Source organism: Rhinolophus ferrumequinum, chromosome 21, assembly GCF_004115265.2.
Source record: "Rhinolophus ferrumequinum isolate MPI-CBG mRhiFer1 chromosome 21, mRhiFer1_v1.p, whole genome shotgun sequence".
NCBI lineage: Eukaryota > Metazoa > Chordata > Mammalia > Chiroptera > Rhinolophidae > Rhinolophus > Rhinolophus ferrumequinum.
In genome coordinates this window covers 19,083,701-19,104,704 of record NC_046304.1, presented here as the reverse complement: position 1 = coordinate 19,104,704, position 21,004 = coordinate 19,083,701, and the positions used below count along the sequence as shown (strand labels likewise).

The 21,004-nt window shown below is 36.3% G+C and overlaps 1 protein-coding gene across 1 annotated transcript in view; it reads left to right on the top strand.

The window, feature by feature from the left end:
* The window catches only part of NLK (nemo like kinase), a 144,963-nt gene that overhangs the window by 116,473 nt on the left and 7,486 nt on the right, over positions 1-21,004 (top strand). Inside the window, exons 4-8 of the mRNA XM_033091110.1 lie at positions 496-602; positions 2,037-2,122; positions 5,856-6,065; positions 9,405-9,506; positions 17,586-17,672. Of these exons, the coding sequence (XP_032947001.1) occupies positions 496-602; positions 2,037-2,122; positions 5,856-6,065; positions 9,405-9,506; positions 17,586-17,672 (592 nt within the window). The remainder of the gene's footprint in view (positions 1-495; positions 603-2,036; positions 2,123-5,855; positions 6,066-9,404; positions 9,507-17,585; positions 17,673-21,004) is intronic.

Here is a 21,004-nt window from a genome sequence, read left to right as displayed (position 1 = left end):
TGTAGAGACTTGGATTTGAACTAGCCATTTTACACGTTTTTAGGACTACCATACTTTATAAAGTACATTGAGCCACAGTTGATAGGTAAATTGTCATCTTTTCCATTGGTGCCATGGTGGCCGAGGGTGAGACCACCAACCCTCAGAGGGCCCTCCAATAATATGTCTGCATAAACCCTGAGACTGTTTGGTCTTTACACTCTTCCTGGCCTGACTCATTTAAAACTACCCTTATTTTCCCTTTTGTAACGCGGAGTATAAAGAAGTCACTTGGTTGTTTACTCCACTAACTTTTAAACAGTATATGCTCTAATTTTGGCAGCGTTTCATCTTCTGAGGGCTGGCTTCTCACCTCTGTTACACTGTCTAGAAGTTTGTTTTTTTTCGTAAGCTTTTTCCAGCCTTAAGAATGCAAGTTAATCTTTATACCTAGTGCTTACTTTGAGGGCATTAGGGGCTGAATTCTCCGAACTCTCCTTAACGTTATACCTCAAGATATGTTGTCACAGAATTGATGCAGAGTGACCTACATAAAATTATCGTCTCTCCTCAACCACTCAGCTCAGATCATGTCAAAGTTTTTCTTTATCAGATTTTGCGAGGTAAGATTTTCTTGATGAAGAAAAAGGTACTGTCGCTGCATAAATGAAATGTTTTGCTTTGCTTTTCATTTGAACTTTTAACTAATCTGTCCTTCCAGGGCTTTCTTCTTCCCTAAAGACTTTTTTTCTTTTGCCCAAGGTCTATTTAATAATCTCTGTACTTGATGTTAAATTAGAGGCTTTTAAGGTTGGCCACATGGTTCTTATTTTCAGTGATGAAATAGAAGGCCCTGTCTAACTCATTAGTTTTTTGAGTGGGTTAATCTACAGAGGTAAATAAGCAAGATGGTTTGTCAAGCAGTCACGATTTAGGAGATCACCAAGTTGAAAAGTAACTGTGTTTCCTGTGCATGTCATCCTTCCTTCAAGCCAGCAGTAGGTGGGCCTGGTTAGAGTGTTGGCTGGCATACCTGAGTCCAACTCTAGAAAAACAAAATGGTTCTTAAAGCCAAAGCATGGAGGAGACTGATAGAAACAGCCAGCTAAATCTCCAATCTGGCTCATTAAAGAGTACTGACTTGATAGAGAAGCAATTTGGGCAGACATCATTGGAGTTCTTCCTGGACATTGGGTGTGTCCTTCAGAATTTTGCTATTACAAATGAAGAATTGTTTAAAGCCGAAACACCTTTCTGACATAGAAAAATATTCCCTCCCCAAGATTCATAGGATTAAGACATTCTTTATAAAAATTGAAAAGCATCTGCCAAAAGGATTAAAACGTGTATACATAAACACTAGAAAGTTCACCTTCCATCGATTGTTGATATTTAGTGATTGGGTGGAGGGTAGAGAGAACATATTGGATATTAGATCTTTTTTACATTTGTAAAAAATATGGTTTATGGCTATATTTTATTTACAAGACAGCCTTGAAGCTGTGACGTTTATCTAGCAGTGCTAAAGCCCCCACCCCCAGTCTTTTAAGATGTCGAAAGTATTTTGAAAGTAATTACCATGTTGATTCTCAGTTGTGGAGAATACTAGCAATAAACCTGGGCAATTTTCTGAATTCTGTCACATCAATGAATGCCTGTCCCAGGAAAAAGAGTCCCTGTTGATTAATGGGAACTATTTTGTTGGACTGCTCAGGATCACAGGTTGAAAGTATAAATAGCAAAGCTCCACTAGCCTCACTTACGAGTAATGCGAGGATATTGGTATGGTCAACCTTAACTCCAGTGCCTGAAAAGCTTATCTGTACTTAAACCTAAATAATCTTTTGAATTATAGACATTATCGCTAGATTGTATAAAACTTTGATGACACTGTTTTACTGTAGCAAAATTACTAAGTCAAGCTTTTAAGGATGTTTATTATGCAGTTATTTAAGGAACAATTTTAAATCCTGTATTCTGTTTCTCTGGTTTTCCCCAAATCACTGATTGAGTAAAAGGAATTACATATCTGCAATTAAATCTGTTTGTTATTTCAGGTTTGAAATATCTCCATTCAGCTGGCATTTTACATCGAGACATTAAGCCAGGGAATCTCCTTGTGAACAGCAATTGTGTTCTAAAGGTAGCTTTTTGGGTTTTTTACATATCTAAGAAAAAAATCAGAATGTCAAGGCAGGTTTTTCATTTCATTTTCATTTCTTGACCAAAAATTAAAGAACCCAGTTTTCTCTAGCAATATCACTAGTCATGACCATAGTAACTAATTTATAGTATTGGCTCGTGGATTTTTCATATTTTTCATATGTTTGGAAACACTGAAATTGGAATTACAGTGTGACTAGAAACAAGAATAGAGGAGGCGATTTCTTTTCAGATTGTTCCATTATTGAAGGAAGTGTATATCAGAAGAAATTTTGAAAGACCTATTAGCTTCTATTTATACGAGAATGAAGTACGGCTTTTAAGAAGACTGTTTTTACACAGTTAACATTTTTATGTGCTGTTTGACTGACGTAGCAAAAGTAGGGAAGTGGAAACATTTAAAAGTGAAAATGCTAAGCCAGAAAGGGGTCAAATGTATTTCCACAATATATACTATCCTAGTCAATCCTTAGTTATTCCTCTGAAGGGGAATTGATTACAGGATATAGTTAATAGCTTCAAAATCTCAGGTCATCCATTTCCATTTTACTTTTCCTCCAGTACCAACCGCACCCCATTGTTTTTTGTTAGAGTGACTCACAAATAGCAAAATCCACACCTGTGCATTTCCCCACCTCTAATAGAGGTATGTATTAGCAGAACTCCTTAACAGTGAAAGGTCCACCATATTTTTCCCCATCATAGACATTAGAAAAAAGGGCCTTCCTGTGTCATCTTTGTGTAAGAAAATTAAAATTCCACTTGTTTTATGAGTGGCTACAATATTATATGGTGTTTCAGTCTACCGTAAATGTAAAATCTTAACATTTTAACTGATATATTTGAAAAGGAAAACTTTTTTAAATGTTTTCTACTTTAAAAGTAATCAATGGGGGGTGGGGAAATAAAGGTGAAGGGTATTAAGAGGTACAAACTTCCAGTTATAAAATAAATCAGGAGGAGTGCATTTGAAATCCTGCTCCCCCATCAGTTGTCATCAGTTGGACTCAAATAGACTCATAAAAATTTTCTAAAAAAAATATCATGAGGACCTAATGTACAGCATAGGGAATATAGTCAATAATACCGTAATAACTTTGCATGCTGGCAGATAGTTACTAGACTTGTCATGGTGATCACTTCATAAGATACATAATTGTTGAATCACTGTGTTGTACACCCAAAGCTAATATAATATTGTATGTCAAGTAGTATAATTTTCAAATTAAAATGAATAATTAATTAAAAATAAAAGTAATCAGACTGGTTATTAGCTCGTTGGCAGTTAGACTAAACATTAAAACCAAATATATAAATGAATTTAATTTTATATTTTAAGTGCGGTCTTTAAAAGCTGATACGCTGCTTTGAATAAAAAGTCTCCATATTGCGTCAAGAATTTTGTTCCTGTTTTAACTCTAAAAGATTAAAAACCTATTTTTCATATTTTACCTGAAAACAACTAATATTGTAGTTCAGTCTTTTGTTTCCATGGAGAAACTAATTGTCCCCAAAATCCACTGACGTAAATATTCCTTCTAAAGGTCATTGAGTTCATTCTCATGCTACCTTACCACTTTTGAAAGATGCAACCTATCCCCATAACCTATTTAAATTTTTAAAAAACTAAAAACCTTACAGGCAGGAAGTCTTTGTCCTACTGAGACCAAATCAGTTTTATGACAATTCAAGCCAATTTTTTCTTATTTCAGTTTCTGGTTGGAGAACGTCACAAAGCATTTTATGTAGAACTTGTCATGCTTGATGCCATTAACTGCTTGAAGTCCATTTTCCAAATCGTCTGTTATGGTATTGGAACCTCTGGCTACATGAATAACTAAAGGAAACTGTCGTTCATGAATAAACAACACACAGATCAGAACAAATTGAAATTTTGCTCTGCCCCTTGGACTTGTCTTAGTGGCCAACTTTCAAATGCCAGAGTAGAGTGCCAGGCTACAACATTGCTCTCTTCTCAAATGTACAAATTCATCAAAAATAATTATGATAAGACATTTCCTTTACATTAGTATCCTTTCATATTGTGAATATATTTTGTTTCTCATTATGCACAAAATGGATAATTTTGCTGGGAATCTCAGTATTTTTTTTTTTTTTAGTTATTTGATCATACAAGCTTTTTACTTTGAGTGTAGTTTGTCTTCCATGTAATTTGCCAAAAAATGGCTCCAGCTCAGACTGATGTTTTTAACAAAGGACTTGCTTTATAACAGAAACATTTTTAGTTGGGTGGGTGGTATTTTACATATTTTATATAATATAATGTATAATATATATGTGTGTGTATATGTATAATATGTATGTATATATATATATATATACACACACACACACATATACATACATATATACACATACACACTCATACAAGAAAGATACAGGAAAGTGGGTGTAAGTTGTTTTCTTTGGTCTTGTTTTCTTTTAAAAGATATGCTGAAAATTCATGGCCAAGTAATAGATTGTAAAATATAATATGTTGTTGAACTCTAGCCCTTGAGAGGATTTTAATATCTCCACATACCATCATGAATTCATTTAATGTGACCAGACATAGTAAGCTAAAGACTGAGAGGATTGATAAAAATTAGGGGTAAAACTTGTTTTCTTTAAAGCAGTGGTTTTCAAACATTTTTTGTAAGTTGCCAGACCCTTTTTTTCCCAAATAAAATCTTATGTTGGGACCTCAACTTATTTACTAGAAAACAGATAAAAAATATTATTTCGTCACTTAGAGTATTGATTCATAAAGTTAATCATTGAGAACACTGGAGCTTCGATGGCCATTACTCTCTTATCTCATCTTCAGTGCTCCCAGTGTTTTGGTTGCCCGGTGTGAAGAAAATTTTAATTCCTGAAAATGAGCAAAAGTTGCTGTAGCTATTTACTAACAGCTCACCTTGCAATCTCAGCAGTCTTTTCAGTTAAACAGAAGTAGCAAAAAAAGATTTATTCCTACGTCTGCATATAAATTAGTCTTTCTCATTTACTGTTATGTCTTCAGCTTCTAACATACTGTCTAAAACATACAAGTGCTCAATTAAATATTTATGGCGTGAAGAAATGAATGAACCTAGTAGCACTTGTATTCTACAGTGTGCGACATTTTGACGTATTGACACATTTGAGTGTGAGTTAATATTTTAAATAGATAGCTGATACAGGTGAAGTTTTGGTACAGTGTTTGTGGAGTTCCTGAAGTACCTCCTCAGAACTGAATTCAGCAGGACTGTTTGAAACCCATAGCTTTAAAGAAATTTTATTAACATATATTCCATAAAGATAGTGAACATAGCTTAAGAGGTCTTCAACGTACACTTTTTTTTTTTTTTTAAATATCTTCCTCGATGAGCCAGCCTTGAAAATAGATATCTTGGGTTTTAGAAACCTAGTAATAACGCGTTTAGCTGTTTTGGGTTTGTTTTGGTTTTTTTGGTTTAGTTGTCAATTAAAAACAGATTAAAGGTGAAAAGCATATTTTATAATACATCACTTTATATAGAAATATGGAAGTTTAAGACTTTTCTTCCCTCTCATCCAAATAAGATCAAATTACATATTGACACAAATATTCTCTACCTTCACCATTGAAAACTTCAAAGTTCAGAGGTCTATCAAGATTTTGGTTTTTTGCTGTTTTGTTTTGCTTTTCTATTTGTCTGCTTGACAATATGTTGATAATCTTTTCTATTTAGATTTGTGATTTTGGATTGGCCAGAGTGGAAGAATTAGATGAATCTCGTCATATGACTCAGGAAGTTGTTACTCAGTATTATCGGGCTCCGGAAATCCTGATGGGCAGCCGTCATTACAGCAATGCTATTGACATCTGGTCTGTCGGATGTATCTTTGCAGAACTACTAGGACGAAGAATACTGTTTCAGGCACAGAGTCCCATTCAGCAGGTATGATATCACCTGAAGCTTTAGAAGCATTCAATTCTATTACAGATTTCAAGGAAAAACCATTTTGCACACATGTCTTTGGGCTTATTCATTGTACTGTCTGAACTGCTTCTAGCAAATCCAAGTTCACTTAAAATTCAGAAATTTACGAAGTTGAAGATTACAGAGAGATTCATTTTATAACTTCAGAGCGTCTTAGCGGGTGTGTTGACTTTATTACAGGCACTGAAGCATAGCAGCAGACCCTGCTGTAACAATTTGCACAGGTATGAACTTCAGTTGTTAGAAAACCTGTGTTCTTTCTAACTGAATGAGTCTGACTTGAAAATGTATTTGGTGACTTAAGTACGGTAACTTATACTTTGTATTTAGAATACAAATTTTGAGTGCTGGTTTCTTTCAATCTGAACATTTAGAAACATTTCTAACCCATATTATTGGGCTAAAATGTTTAAATATGGCAGAGAACATCAGAAGCTGATTAAAATGTAGCTTTGGGAAGCCATTCATGATATTTTCATTGTCTGCCTTTATAGCTAATTTATTGCTACACATATTTTCTTAGGATCATTTCTAACTATTTTTCATTCATAAATTTTAACAGTATGATTTGCATGAGAAGAACATAACAATGATGAGCTCAGGCTGTAGAATCAAATTGGTGGGTTCAAATCCTAGCTCTGCCACCTACTATCTGTTAAATCTTGGGCAAGTTAAACTGTTCTGAGGATTGTTGTGCAGATTAAATAAAGTAGTAAAGCGGAACATAAGGCTTGACGCACACGGAGCGTTCAGCGAGTGCTAACAGTTATGACGGGGGTGGTGTGCCGGGATACTGGGCGTACAGCAGTAAAGGCAAAGGTAGTTCCTGCCTTTGTGAAACTTTCATTTGACAGAAAATAAATAAGAGTACAAATAAATATAATCCCAAGTAATGATAAGTTCTATGAAGAAAAATTAAACTGGGCGGCCTTGTGGCTCAGTTGGTTAGAGCGTGAGCTCTGAACGACTAGGTTGCCGGTTCGATTCCCAAATGAGCCCTCCACAACTAGATTGAAGGACAACAACTTGGAGCTGATGGGCTCTGAAGAAACACACTGTTCCCGAATATTCCCCAATAAAGTTGATTAAAAAAAGAAAGAAAGAAAGGAAAATTAAAGCAAGTTAGGGATAGAGAATGATCATGAAGCAGAACAACAGTGCTCAAGTATTCTCTGAGGGGATAACACTGGAAGGGTGACCTAAGTGAAATGAGGGAGCAAGATACTGGGAAAAAGTGTTCTGGGAAAAGGGACAACGAGCATAATAAAGCATCTGAGGCGGGAACAGTGGCATGTTGGAGAGACGGCATGATCAGGAGGAGCAAGTACAAGACAAAGTCAGAGAGAGAGAAAGAGCCGGACCATGGCCACCTGACAAGCACTTTGGATTTTATTCTATCCAAAATGTAATGGAAAGCTATATGAAGGTTTTAAGCGAGGGAGTATTAAGATTTGATTGGTTACATTTTAAAAGATCACTTTAACTGTTATATATCTTTGTATTTATAATTCTTTGTCATTCGAACACTTGACCAACAATGGAATCATTTCTTTAATGCTCTTTCTACAAAGAATTGTTCACTGATGCATTAGAAATTATATATGCTGTGATCAACAGTTAAATTTCTCCACTATATACTCAAAGTTTAATTTTTTAAAGTTTACATCTTAAAAATTGATCCTAGTGATAAAAATCATTATATATAACCTAATGTTGGGTACTGTTGACAGTATCCACTTCACTGTTCAATTTCTTTAGAAAATAGAGTTTAACAGACTTACCTATAAAACTACCATATCTGGATATAAGAAGCTGCCATACAGAAAAGCTTAAGTAAAATTTAAGGGGTTGTTCAAATCCTATATATTAAATAAGGGTCTTAGTTTGCTCCTGAAAAGAATACGGAGGGTGCCAAAAAAAATGTATACACATTTTAAGAAAGGAAAAAAACTATTAAAATTGTAATACTCAATATATACTGATAACAAAAGATGAATACAAGTCATGTATACACTTTTTTGGCACCCCACATATAAAGGAAAAGGTGAAGCAACTGGAATAAATGGTTTTTCAGATAACTCAGATTCCAGAGAAATACATGGGTCTTGAGTTTGCCAGTCTGACGTAGCCATTGGAGGAGAACTCAAATCTATCATCAGTGTATTTCGGGGTGAGAAATCAAGATCTAGAATGGAAAAAGAATCTGACTTGTCAACGGAATTAGTTACTTTTCTGTAGCATTTTCTTTGTATCTTTGAGAAATAAATACCCTAGGTACTATAGTACCAGCAAACGTCATTAAAAATGTTTCTCATCCGTAGAGGTGGGACCCATTTGAAACAACTTTCTGAATGTTTTCCATTTGTTTTCGTGAGCCAGTCATTTCCTTCTGCCTTTAGGGTATTTATTAGAGGTCCAAAAGTATCACCAACACACTTTTCCCAAAAAGCTTAGAGATCTTTACTTCTGTGGAAAATGAGCTACTTCAGTATCTCCATTATCCTGGAGGGCAGTGATCGTGATGGTTACCCCTCGGGTTAGATAAGTGCAGAAAATAGTGCTTTATATTTGGCATCCCCAGCACCAGGAAAAGAAGTATTCTCTAGGTAAGAATTTTCCATTCAGGAGGAAATTGAATGAAATGTTATTGCTAATGAGGTTATAAGGTTAGAACAGAAAATTAAGGTAGTTTGGTACTTACAAAGACTTGTTTGTGAGAAGATTGGTTTTATTGGTCTCTTTTATTGTGCCCAGCTAACGAAATGTGGCCTTATGCACTGTCATTGTTAGATTCTAAGTCCCAGAGGTTCCTGTTTAGTGTAAGAGATTTCTAGAGTAACTAGAAGGTAAAGGGTGTATAACTAGCCCAAACGTGGATGGCTTGGGTTTAATTTCAGCTATGAATGTTCTGGGTATTTACTAAAGCACAGCTGCCTGATTGGTGGATTAGCTCCTGGATGAGCATGAATCCGTGTGAAGCATCAGAACCTGGTCATTAACTGTTTGAAAATAACAGTCATTAGCCATCAGTGAAAGAGCAGTTCACGTCAGCAAGGACCCTGGATGCTCTAGTATCAAGACACAGGGCAGGTAGCTGCAGACTCCTGAAGTACTATAGGCTTAGAAGGCCGTGCTTGCCAAGACATATTTTCTGTGTTTCTATCACATGGGTTCCTAATAAACATTTTTCTGGGTTTTTCGCCTTATAGTTTATTTCCCCCAAATTCCGTCCTCATCTCTAAAGAAAAGTTGTTTTCGTGAGTTTATTATCCATCTGTACTTTATGTTTCCTTGTAGTTGGATTTGATAACGGATCTCTTGGGCACACCATCACTGGAAGCAATGAGGACGGCTTGTGAAGGCGCTAAGGCACACATACTCAGGGGTCCTCACAAACAGGTAAAAGGAGAAGGAGGGTACCTGTACTCGGTCGCCATCTGTTGGGGCCCGATTTCCCTTCCAACAGAATAATGAAGTGAGAATTTTTAAACAAAAACATTACTTGTAAGTTTTATTTATTTTGTATGTCATGGCCATAAGTCAGAAAATGTTAAATATTTGCCAAATCAAAATATGGTAATTCCCAATACTATAGGAGAAAGTAAATAGTATTGTAACACCATTGCTGATAAATGACCCCTGACTTTTTGTCTCCTGCTTTTTCAATGTGTCTGGGAAAAGTTACTGGGGGTGGAGTTTTGACCTCAATGCCATAAGCTAATATATATATATACACACACACACACACACACACACACACATATATATATATATATATATATACATATATATATACACACACATATATATGTGTGTGTGTGTGTGTATATATATATATATGTGTATATATATATATATATATATATATATATATATATATATATATCAAGATATCCTTTCCAAATATTCAGCCAAAATACCTGGTATCTCTTATTTCAGCAAAGACTGTGAAGCTGTTTCTATTGCACTCTTGCCACTAACACAGAATCAAATGGGAGTGTTGTTAGAAAAGAGGTATGAAGAGAAAGATTGCCAGATTTGCACTGATCAATATTACTTGCAACCAGCCAAGTCACTGCTGAGAAAGACAGGATGGTTTTTATCTCCACCCTGTTGATTTAGCAGCATTTTTTAGAAGCACTTTCCTAATCTCCTTTGGACAGAACATCTTAATGATGTGAAGACTGAGTAAGGGGAATAGTTTTCCTAGGAACAAACTGAAACAGAAAGACTCGGCAACTAATTTTCTTGGGCTTTGCTGTGGTTTCTTTTAAATTGGGTGTTTAGATGATCCGACTGATCATTAGAAGATCTGATTGACCTAGCTAACCGAATGACAGACTCAGTTTGACACTCCTCTTACATTACCAGACAGACCTGGCCTTGTCAAGCCAAGGCCTTGCCTTTCCCTTGCCAGTTCCCTCTATAATTCTAGTGTCACTCCAGTGCATCCATTTTTCACCGGCATACAGAGCCATGGGTAAAGTATGTTATCTCCTAAAACCAGCCTGAACTAGTAAATAGAGACGTAGCTGCTGGTATTTTAAATAGCCCCTGCTGGTTATACCCTTCTATAACATTTAGTTTAGAGCTGAAATAATTTGAGGCCCTAAGTCCCTTACAAGAGCACAGTAAGTCTTAAAAAGTGATGAAGCTCAGATACGCTAGAGGAAGGTTCTGTGTTAATAGAAGGAACTAAAAAGATCTATTATGTTCTATGTATTGGCCAATATCAGGAATTAAACTGATTTATCAATACCTCATGGTAAATGTATCCTTGGCAGTAGGAAAATAATTTTCCTCTTTAACTGACCTCTTGAGGTCAGTAAATCTTGCCCGGCTAAATGTAGCCAGTAATGAAAAGTAACGACGATCAGATACCCTGGTGCCAGCCTTCCTCAGTGCCACCCTTCCATTTGTAGAGGAATTTTAACCATTGCTAACAGTTCGCAGCTAACTCATCCTTTGTGTCAGAGATGCTAAACAGCAGCCGAGAGAGCAAGACTTCCTGAGGAGTTTCCAGCCTGCTGTCTAGAACAGCTCAAAATGTAACTTACTGCAGCAAAAGTCATTGTGCACTCCTTTGAGCATTTCCTGGCAAGTGAGTCCTTTTTCTACTAGAAATTTTAAAAATCTGTTAGTTGTAAAAACCTAGAACTTTCGATTAAAGAAAAAAATAGTAAATATCATATTATCCAAAACAAAGGGTGGAAGAAAGGAAAATTTTAAATTCCATATTTATTTAACTAGTTAAATAGGTTAAGGTGTTTAACAGAATCCTATCTTAATACATTTTTTACACGAATTGGCCTCTTGACAGTAATGCCTCTTAGGGTTTAACATTTTGCTTATCACCAAGTTTAGTGATGGCGTTAAGAGAGCACCAAGGTAAAAGTTAGGGGTACCTCTGGCTAGTCTTGGTGTCAGAATATTTTAATTTTGAAGAGAAGACTGATGGAGTAAGAATTAGGAGACCATTTCTGCTGAAAGGGTAGATGTGCTTTGCACAGACTTTAAAGTCTTATTTTTAAATGCCTTTTAACCAGTGCTGCAGACGGTCTCTTAGGCAGGTGTTCATGGTCTTTGAACACTAACCCAGGTGGATTTGTATAGAGTAAGTTATACTTGCCATATATAATTGAATGTAAATGAACTTAGCATAGTATTTGGTTTCATTTTTTTCCCCCAGTATGGAAATTGTTTTCTATCTCCATTTGCTAGTTGATCTTTATACCACCACTGCTCTCAAGAGAAGTTAACAGACCCCTGAAGCTCTTAAGCCAGTAGTCAGATTCTGCCTTTTCCCTTCACACTCCCTACTCCTTCCTTTACCCCAGGATGCATATCTTATATGCCTCTTGTTAGCCTGGTAGCAGCTGCTTGAAGTTATCTCCATTCATGGTATAGCTATTTAGAGCTGAGACTGAAAGACTCATACATACACACCCACACACCAAGTATATTTGGTATGCAGCCACTTGGATTTTTTTTTTAACTTCAAAAGATTAATTTGGTCCCCAATCCAATATATACACTACAGCTTGTGTAGTTCTGTACGTCATGACAATTTTGCAAAGAGCTCAGTGCTCCGTGCCGGATATGTGCGCTGTTTATGTTTCTCTGGACTGCAGTAATTAAAAAAGCAGGCAGTGGTGTCAGTGTCAGGCTCACCACATCGCACAGCATGTTGAATGATATCCTGGGAGTTGTACACTACAGTTTTCAGGCAGACTGAGCATGAATCCCGACTCTACTAGTAACTCACTTTGTGACACATTAATTACCCTCTGTGTGCCTCAGTTTATTCACCTATAAAATGGGAATAAAAATGATTCCTACCTCAAATTGTTATAATAATAAAGAGTGTATGCAAGGAAAGCATAGAATAGTATCTGGCATTCTAAACACTTAATAAATATTAACAATTATACTCTAAAATAGTAGATATAGCTTATTTTTAAAAAAATATGATCAAGTGGAGTTTATCCCAGGAATGCAAAGATTAATTATACATTAAATCCTTACAATACTGTAATGTATCATTTATTGTTCCTTTTTACAGATGGAAGATGAAGGGTTACAGAGGTTAAATAATACGCTTAAGGCCATAAGCCAAATCACAAAAATAGATTTCTCTAATTCTAAAACCTACATTCTTAGCCAGTCACTGCCTGGCACATAGACCTTCACAGCAGATTTTTTTTTTTTTAATTTCATTTGTTTATATGCAAGTTACATGTAAGTACATGTAAAATAAAAATTTTACTGAAACTTAGTCATCCCTAGCTATCCCGCACACTGTCCCAGTCTCCTCTGGATTGATTTGAGAATATCTTTCCAACGTATTTTTCAATGCATTTATTTACATTTATTTGTACAAACCGAAATATGTACTATGGTTTGTTGAGACTTTGTGAAAAATATATACATATACTGGAGAACCTAATTAGCTATCTTCTTAAAGTCATAGATTACTGCCTCAAATTAATTTATTTGTGTTGGCTGATGAATATACACACTTCCATGTGGTGTAATCGTCAGGACTCTTTCCAGTGAAACTCAGTTAAAACTGGCTTAAGGAAAAAAGGTACTTAGTGGCTCATGTAACTGAAAAGTCTTGAAATACAACTGACTTGAGGACCTGCTGGATTGAGGTAGTCAAGTGATGTTTCCTGCCAGGAATTTGAGTCTCTGTTCTGTTTTCCTGTGTTGGTTTCATTTTCAGACAGGGTTTCCCCTATGTGTTTGCAAAAATGGAACAAGCAGTGCAGGCCTACATTCTACCAGCAATATCAATCCTTCAGGAAAGAGCTCTCCCAAATTGATCCAGAAAAAAATATTGGAAAGTTCTCTGATTCAGTTGGGAATGTGTTTGGTTATAATAGAAAATCTTGCTTACAGTGGTTTAAAGAAATAGGAGTTGATGTTTGCCTCATATCTGGTCCAGAGGTCAGCAGCTCAGTTATGTCATCAAGAATCTAGTTCTTTCTTTTTTTCTGCTCTGCCATCTTTATAATGTTGCCTTCTTACTCTCTTGCTGATAGCTTCATGGTCACAAAATGGCTGTAGGTTGTCCAGATACCATATCCATATTCTAAGCAAGCAAATGGAGTAAAGAGGGGGGCAGTAGCAACGTCTGTCACTTTTATCAGGAAAGCAAAGTTTTCCCAAAAACCTGCCTACCAAACTTCTGCTTATATATCCTTGTCCAGGACTGTGTAATATGTGGCCTTCCAAATGCAAGAGGGCTTAAAAAAAAAAAAAATGAGTATTTTCCATCCCATATAATAAAGGTCCATCAGGGAGAAGAGGACTGGGGGAGTGTGTCGGGTTAGCCATCCATGGCTGTCCCTTACCCGTTTTAGACCATATGCCTGTGCCAAAGCCAGTACTGGTGCTCAGGCGAATATATTGTTGGATCGGCCAGGCCTGGGTCAGGTGCCATCCCTGGAGTGGCGGCCTGGCCAAACCAGTTTATTTGAGAGTGAGAAACAAGTGTTCCCTAAAGGTCAGGGAATGCTGGGCAGACAAAAACTCTATAGTATTTTTTATTTATTGTCTCTTCTACAACTCAGAATCTTGGATGAAGAGAAACTCAGCTGCCATGACCCAAGTATCTATTCAGGTAGATAGGTACTTGTTGAGGCTCTGACCTGTTGATAGGATTGAAAAGTCTAATTTCGTGTTTTGTTCAACTCTTACGAGGTTTAGATCTTCATTTTTCTTCAGGTTGTTCCCAGCTGATTGTGTCAGAAATAGATACATTTTCACTGGAGTTCAAATAGTTCTGTCCCCTGACAGGGACCATGTCTGAACATTGAACAGAATCAGAGTATGGTAGAGAGTTCATTTAGTTCAAACTTCTTATTTTCAAGTGGGGGTTTCTTTCATATAACCCCACAGTGCTTACTGTATGTAGTGCACTGTGCATCGTGTATACTCATTTAACATTGCTGACTGATGTTCACGGCTCCTTTGCTGCCAAATGAAAACTAACAGGAACATTGAACAGGACTCAAACAGCCTGGCCGACTGCTGCGTGGCCCTCACTCTGCGGTTGGCTTATGACTGGTATATCCATTGAGGGCTTCTCACCCACGTCCAGAAGCTCATCCTTGCTTCATTTCACTGACAATCACAGTCATTAATAACCCTCTTTATGACCCTTCCTGTCCTCATGATTCAGCACTGACACCCACTCACTCCCTCATTGCTAAGTGACTTACAAACTTGCAGAACAAACAGAAAACGGACTGGTGTATTTTAAAGGGGGCGGGGGGAAGGGATGTGTGTGAATGTTGGGAATTGGCAAAAACTTTTTCCGAAAGGAGATACTTAGGGCATCTTTCTAAGCATTCTGTTTTTTGCTCTTACTGAAATTGATTCAATTACACTTGATGAGAAATATAAACTTCTTGTCTAGTTCTGAGCCCCTGGGCCCAACTGGTTTCAACCATAATGGCTGGTGAATTAGAGGGGAAGATAATGGAATTAGAAACGCATGCAAGGTCTCTAACATTGCATCTTTCCTGTGGAGGCGATGCTAGGAACTAAGTTATTAATGGTTATCTTTCTGGGGAGGTATTGGCATCATGAACTGACTCTTCTTTTTTTCTGTGTGCCTCTTTTTAACATGCATATCAACACAGCAAAGAAGAAAGCATATAATAGGACGGACTATTCTACGCTGAAATTAAACTTAGCCTTAGGTTGAATAGATTTGTTGGGGTGTACTTCTGTAAGGAAAGATTGAATTTTAAATTTCATTTGCTTTTCACAAGCTCCCCGTCCCATATCCAGGCGTCCTCAATTCTTACAAATTTTGCCTTCTGATTTGTTCTCTATCTTCAGTGGCTTCTGGAAGTATTTAGGTTTTTCTTACCTACCTGAGAGATGTTATTCGTCTTTGTTGCCCCCACACCTAGCCCAGGGCCCAGCGTTTGGTGAATGTCAGCTTAGCATTGCTGTTGGCAGTAGGCAGGTCTGTACTAGTGCAGCCTCATAGATGAGAAGCCAAGGTTCAAGTGACCTACCCAAGTCTAGTGATGGCAAAGTCAGAATTTGAACCCACATCTTTTAGTACTCATTCCGGTATTCCCTTTCCTAAGCTATAGCATAACCTCCACTACAAAACTAGGATGAGGGAGAGGGGTAGGTTTCACATGGGGAGTGGAAAGGAAAGAATTGCTTATGGTGAAACATTTGAGTCAGTAAGAATTGGCTAGAATTTGACTGCCAACCTGCACAAACCAGTGAAAAAGAAGACGGCTATTCAGTCAAACCAAGAATCAGAATCTTTTAAGAATATCAAATTACTCCATTTTACACAATAAAAAAAAAATGCTTAGCAGAGGGTGGCCAGATAGCTTAGTTGGTTAGAGCTCAGTGCTCTTAATAAGGTTGCCGGTTCGATCCCCACATGGGCCACTGTGAGCTGTGGCCTCCACAACTAGATTGAAACGACTACTTGACTTGGAGCTGATGGGTCCTGGAAAAACACACTTAAATAAGTAAAAAGGTCAAAAAAACAATTCTTAGGGGGAAAAAATGTATAAATTGAGTTCTAAGTTAAAACCTCTTCCTCACACTCTCCACACACCTCATTATCTTGACTAATACAAGTTTCAAAACTACCATAGACTTACATATTTTTAACAAGAATACTTTGTCTGCAAACATGTAAATGCACCAATAAATAATAGTAAGTTGATATAAAAATATTTGAATGCCAACTATATATGGGTTCTGTGTACAATGCTTTTTATCTATAGTAGTCCTGTCAAGTCTCATACAATTTATTTTATTTTATTTTTTTCTGAAACCGGACTCCTCAATTTCCCACCTCTTCTCCAGGGCCCTCAGCTGAGGGCTATGACCCGCCCCCCCACTTCTAGGGCTGCGACTCATACAATTTTAGAATTAAAGTCAACTTAGGAGATCATTTAGTTCCATCTGCCTCATTTAATACTTAAGACTACTGAAATTCAGACATGTTGATTTATCTAATTTGTTAAACTAAGATGAGATGGGAGTTCTAGTTTACTATTACTCCTTGATCCTGAAGAAAACTTCTGTAAGGTGAATAATTACCTCCTGATGATTCTGAGTTATCTTGTTCTTACTGAGTTCTCCTATGTGGCTTTGTTGGAAGGAGGCAGACATGTAAAATACTTGATGTTAGTAGTTGTCATAGCAAGATTCTGAGGTTGTGATTGAGGTACAAGGAGACCTTTTAGGGTTACTTGTGTGAGAGACAGCAGTGTTGCCATTCGCCTCCTCTGTCCTCTGACTCTCCAAGCAGCGAAATGGAGGCTTTATAAGCTCGGGGTCTTCTCAAGTCATAAGAGCCATCTCCTTGCCTCAGTGCAAGAGTGTTAGATACTGGCATGTGGATATATATGCCTGCCACTCACAAAGACAGTTACTGAATGAGAAATCAAGTGCTTAAAGGCAAAATAAGTGGGACCAGCAAAAGCGACAGCATACTTGCTTAAAAGATTCTGTAACTTCCTGAATGTCTCACAGCTTCTTTAGGACTCGTGTTTTAGCAACTCTGTGGTAATGTTGCCATAAGACATAGTTCACATGTTTACTTTGCACAGTTTACATGCTTAGCTTTTCATGTGACCAAGGTATTAAATCTTTTTTCTCCCACCCCTAGGCATTTGGTCTTCTTGCCAGAGCATTTACAGTATAAGGCTAAAAGGGGCCCCATATTGACAGGACTAGCTTTCATTTTCCATCAGCTTCTTTTGTGCTCTAGGCTACAGTGGCTAATCATGTAATATAAAATATGCCACTGGAAGTCAATGACAGTTGTTTTTGAAGACTGCTTAATGAGGGAAATATTCATTCCCTTTGAGTTTAGACTTATGTGCATACATCTTTTGAGCTAGGTACTTATCATAAATTGGCTGTATTCCATATCTATGTACCCAAAGACTCATTTACGTATTTGAATTCTTTATTTTTTCACAGCCATCTCTTCCTGTACTTTATACCCTGTCTAGCCAGGCTACACATGAAGCTGTTCATCTCCTTTGCAGGATGTTGGTCTTTGATCCAGTAAGTATTGTTTGTTTTTATGTTTTTTAATGAATTAAAAATATGTGTGTTCCAAGAAAAACATTAATAGATGTGCAATGTAAATAATGACTTTTCAAAAGAAACTTCAGTCTCCAACTTCATGTATATCATGTTCACTCATCACACAGAAGTTTGATTATTAACACATACGAATTGAGGTGAAGAGAGATAAGGAACTGTGTCATCCTTTTTTATCACAATATTTGTAAAAGGAACTTGGCACCAAGTTAAATCAGGAGGAAAAAAAGTTAATATTATTTGAAAATATCTGCCCATTTACATTGCATAAAGAAATATTTACTCTCTGAGTTGTTGAAATGTAGCTTTTCCAAATGCCATTTCTAAACTTGACTCTTCTGGGACAAAATTCAGCTCTTCATTTATTCATTCATCCAAAGAATATTATTCACATCTGTGCCCATAACTATTGTCAAAAATGGAAGAATTTAGAGAAGAATTTTACTTGCTGAGAGTACAAGGAAGTCACCAAATACAAAAAACAACAGATATTTAAAAGGGGAGAGTACCCACAAACTTACCCGTTATTAAGTTTACATTAGTCTGTTCGTGATGAGAAAACGCAACTTTCTCACAGGACTATGAAATCCACAAAGGTCAGAACCATCTTGAGACATCAGCAATAACAAAACTTAGGGACAGAAATGTTTTATTAGCGAACCCAGGTTTGTGAGAAATAGTCAAGCTTTTATTTGGTGGACCAGAACTGATCAAGTGACCAAGTTATTTTTGTTACATCTCGGGGTACAAAGTGGATTTTTATTTGTTTAGTGTTTGTTTATTTTTTATTTTCCTTTTGTTTGTTTACTTTGGCATGTGAGGTACTTTAGTGATACAGAAGCAAGACGAAGTGGCAGTTCTGAATTTCACAGTCCCTCCTTGTGGTCAAGTTCCTGCCATTAAGGACAGTTCCAACCACATAAGTTGCTCAAGGAGCTAGTGATTTAGTGTCATTCGTTTGGTATTTTGTTTTATTTGGTAAGTTTATCTACATAGCTCACAGGAGATGTTGATTTAATACATAAAGACCTTTTGTATGGTTAACAAAACTAGAGCCACGAACTTCAGGCTTCAGAAGTATTTTCTGTCTGCCCTTAGAGGATTTTGTCAAGGCCCTGAGGTTAAAATGTACTTTCATGTGTTAGAAATACCTTATTCTCTTTATTAGTTCTTCCAGATTAGGAACCAAGAACCATGTGATTCACCCATGTCAGCTTTTACTTGCAGTACTTACTGCTGCCAGGTGTCCTCTTTCTCTGCGGTCGCATGTTTATGAATGCTCCTGACCTGCCAGAAGCTCTTAGTCTTTACAACCCTAAGCCTGGAATGTCCTAAGCCATAGAAGGGATACCAAGCATGGTTTCCTGGAGGCCTTGTAGACATCTGTTCTACATGTGAAACATAGTCCTTATTCCTTAATAGTGGGATTGTCACGCCTAATTCAATGAAATTTGTGGTGTGGTCATAGGTATAGATTTATCTGTAAGAAGGAGGGAAGATTTATCTGGTAAGGAGGACAGATTCTTGGTCATTAAAAAAATAAAGGAATTTATTTAAGGAACACTGCGTAATATTTAACCATTTTATCATGATCTCGTAGAACAAGGCCAACCAATATACATTATTGTTTTACAAAATGATTATTTTTAAATTGGCCTGATGCTTTATTAGTTTTATGGTTGGTAGGAAGGATTCTTTCCTTTCTGGTTCTGAGAGTTCAATTAGAAATAGAACCATTTTTAAAGAGTGCTTTATTCTGATTTTAACCTGTTAAATTGAGGGTTAGCGATACATTAAGAAAGAAATGCTGTTTTTAAAATATCCATTAAAAATCGAACATTAACCATAGTTAAGTCAAGTTTATGTGGTCCATGTAGTCTGCAGTAATTAAGTCTTATTTTGTTGATCTTGGGTTAAGCAGTTTATTGCCAGGTGTCTGCTCCTGGACTGAAACATTCCTGGAAATCCTAACTCAATTACTTGGTTCAGTCTACGAGATGGCTGTCTGTGGTGAAGATGTCAGTTACAGCCATGAATTTATACCATGAGGACAATCGGCAGGAGTACCTGATAACAGTCCTTTACCGAGGTCCTTGTTGTATAGCTAATGGAAGACTCAATCCTAATCTTTAGCTTGGAGCATGAGCCTTTAGGCAAATCTAAGAAAAAAAGCAGAAACCACCAGAGGATAAGAATAAAGGGCTCTGGTTCTTTTATTATAATATCAACAATATTGGAAAGAATGGGGTATAATAAATAATTTATAAAGATGTAATTAACTATTACCTCAAAATAGTGAAGGCATTAAACAAATCTCCAGAGACCTTAATTTATCTAAAGGCAATAAGTAGGTACAAGCAATATTTTTAAAGCACAACAATACTTATTAGGAATATAGACAAAATTGTTTCCTTTTTTCCCCTTGACAAACAAAACACATGTTATCTTGCATACACATCTTCCTTCCATCACACATTCTTTTACATTCTTTAAAAAAATGTACTTTAACCGGAAGATATTTATTGGCACATCTTTTTTAACTGTTTACTGATGGCTACTCTACCATGTATTAATGAAGAGCCTAGGTATATTAAAATTATGTTGTCCAGGTAGCTAAAGACTATTTATTAATTCAAATTAGTATTAATAGAGTCTTAACGTTAACTGAGAATCAGGAGATTAAAATTTAAGTTGACCCATTAAGTCTTTATGTTGTGTGGCATTCTAAAAACGAATTTCTTTTTAGAAACACATTACCTATTATCATTCATCTAATTTACTTGAATACATAACTTTGAAATTCCATAATTTTAGACAGAGTGATAATTAGTTTATCTGACCAGCAAAACCAGTAGAAAAATTCAAATGCAAAATGATTATGCTTTTTGTGAGAAAACCAACCCACAACTTGTATAAACTAGAATATTTTGCTAGCATTTTCTGTACATGACAGTAAAATCAGGGAGAAAACAATTGTTTTTAAGGTTTTATAACTATTAGACTGATTTGTCCAGAGTCATCTTGCAAAGGAATATCACATGACCTCTTTATCTTATACAATTACATATTTTGCTTCATACTTTGTAACCTAGTAACCAATAGTTTTATTTTAACTTATAGATAAAGCCTTTTTAAATCTTTGATTTACAACCTTAGCAAGAAAAAATTTCTAACGAGCCAACATATTTAATACATAAGGAAGACTAATTTTTTAAAAAATCTTTCCATTTCTTTTTACATGTCTTTAATGTGTTAATAGTGTTTCTAAAAGCCGGTTGGAATGGGAGTTAGCT